This window comes from Ricinus communis, chromosome 7, assembly GCF_019578655.1.
Source record: "Ricinus communis isolate WT05 ecotype wild-type chromosome 7, ASM1957865v1, whole genome shotgun sequence".
Taxonomy (NCBI): Eukaryota; Viridiplantae; Streptophyta; class Magnoliopsida; order Malpighiales; family Euphorbiaceae; genus Ricinus; species Ricinus communis.
This window is the reverse complement of record NC_063262.1, coordinates 220,405-222,904: the sequence shown is the minus strand read 5'-3', so window position 1 is coordinate 222,904 and position 2,500 is coordinate 220,405. Positions and strand designations below refer to the sequence as shown.

The following is a 2,500-nucleotide window of genomic DNA, read 5'->3' as shown; positions in this document are numbered from 1 at the left end:
GTTCCGCTCGCAACAATCCAATTAGTTCTCCGGGTGAAAAAACATTAGACATTCCGTCTTCTGAAACCAATACTTTTGATGTTATTTGACGTACAATAATTTCTATATGCCTATTATGGATCTGCACCCCTTGGGATCGATAAACCCTTTGGATCTTATTAACCAAAGAGATGCGACTTTGCACTATAGTTAGCTCAGTACCAATCAAGAATCCCCAAGGAATTCCAAGAATTCTTGGTATACATTCGTTCCAACCCCCAACTCTCTTTTCTAGGTTTATCGATATTGAATCAATTGAACGCACTTCTAACACTTGTTCTACTTTTGGAAGACCCTGCGTTATATCACCAGATCTCGACTTTTCATATATAAATGTAACTAATGTATCTCCTTCGTAAAGGATTTCTCCATAATGGCCATGAACGGTTGCTCCCGGAGTGGCCAAATAAGGCTTAGCGGATCTTATTACTACAGAGCCAATGTGAATAATTATAACTTGACCCGATTTTAGATGTGGTCCGTTTTTGGCCATACAGACATTTTCGCAAATAAACTGTCCCAGGCTAATTATTGTGAAGCTTTCTTCACAATAATTATGACAATAATTATGATGATAATTATGATGGAGAAAATACCAATTCAAATTGAATGGATTCAAAACACTGTTACTGCATGGATCGGGATTAACAACTCTCCCGTTTTCGTCCATTAAATAATATTTAAGTACTCGAAAAGTCTGTTTTAAATTGTCAAGTTTCAAATATTTAGTTACTGAGATCCGATTATGAGTTATTAAATTTAAATGGTAAAATAAATACAAATTCGCAATTTGAAGGGCTGTTCCTAAAGGGCCCAACGAATTTCTAATTGGAATTATAGGATCTCTTTTAATTGATTCTTTTATTACATTGTGATGTTTTACATCGTTGAAGGGATCCATTCGAAAACAATTAGATGATGACAAAATTATCAAAGATTGACATTCCTTATTTCTATTCAACAACGTACTAATAGTTCCTTGATTTTGTTTAAGTGATTGTTGAATCCTTGTCTTGAAATAGATGGGATAAAATGGATTAATATTGGTGTGATTTGCCCCATTATTAGAGATCGGCCCTGAACCCGATGGATCATTCCTTTTTCTACTGATATATGAAATATGGGATTTCACTAGGTTGATTCTTAAGAAATCACGAATCAGACCATTTGTGTTTACTTCAACAAAGGAAGCGCGGGCCTCTTCGATAGAAGAACTTTTTTTTTCTTGGTCCCAATTCAACACTAAACAAGTACGAACTAATTGAATACTTGTGTCAGAAATTCCTCGAATCGGTTTACCATTTCCAGAAAGAATATAATTGACAACTCGAAGTTTCAGATTATCCTTTTCCTGCAATAAATCCCGGGGGAAAAGTGTTTCTAAATTTATACCGTTCGCTATCTCATATATGATTACTAGTCGAACCAAAACAAAATACTTTTTCCTGGTAGGTGCGATTCGTTGGATATAGATCCAGTTTTTCTGTTTTTTTGATTCCTTAGAATTTGTTTTTACCATTCCTGGTGGTATCAAGATACCACTGTGTCGGGATATTTTATCTGTCTCTCCCGGAAAATGGATATCTCCAGAAAAGATTTTAAGCTCAATTTTTTTTTTTTTTCTCTCCACTCGGACCAATCCGCCCACCCGACTTCTTGTATTTAAAGTGATTGGTGTATCTACTCCAATGATACTATTGTTCCGTACCATTAGGGAAGAAGATTCGGGTAAAATATACACTTCTTCGGGAATGAAAAAAAAGCGATCTACCTTCATTTGGTATTTTGGCTTAAATTCTTTGACTCCCCGATACTCAATCAAATCTTCTTTTTTGACGATTGAATGCACCCCTATAGCCCCATATTTAGTAATTCCCGAACTCTTTCTTCGGTATTGGGGATCGTCAAAATAAGCAAAAACACTATTTCTACGGAAAATACCATTTAGCGGTATTTCAATCGAGATAGCCGAGGAGCGGGTCATTAGTTTTTTTTCTTGTTCTTGAATTGATTGGAATGGGATGATGAATTTATTTCTTCGCCTCTTTGCCAATAAATCAGAATTCTCGTAGAGAATCGCGGGATATATGAGATTACAATGACCAGTACATACGATTCGATTAAGTTCTGAATAATAAGGAATCCTACTTGGTTTTTTACCCGAAAAATCTGAACTAAAGAATTTGGGTTTAACTTGATCATTATTTACGGAATTTACGGAAGGACTAGAAATATATCTTCTTTTGATAGAAAGAGAATGAACGTTCATTTGATCTTGATCCTTATGGAGCGAAAAAGGAACTATACTGGATCTGCACGAATTTCCTGATAATATCCATAAATGACTTGTTTTTGGTAAGAGATGGACATTACTATATGTAAATTCAGGTGCATGGTATACATCAGTACTCCAGTGCATTTCTTCTGAATCGGAATAAACATGTTTTCGAAACCCCTTCAG

The 2,500-nt window shown here is 35.3% G+C and overlaps 1 protein-coding gene across 1 annotated transcript in view; it reads right to left on the bottom strand.

Moving 5' to 3' along the window:
- Window positions 1-2,500, bottom strand: part of LOC125370567 (DNA-directed RNA polymerase subunit beta''-like) — a 3,971-nt gene that overhangs the window by 746 nt on the left and 725 nt on the right. Inside the window, exon 2 of the mRNA XM_048376508.1 lies at window positions 1-2,494. This exon is cut by the window's left edge and continues 746 nt beyond it. Coding sequence (XP_048232465.1) covers window positions 1-2,494 — 2,494 coding nt within the window. The remainder of the gene's footprint in view (window positions 2,495-2,500) is intronic.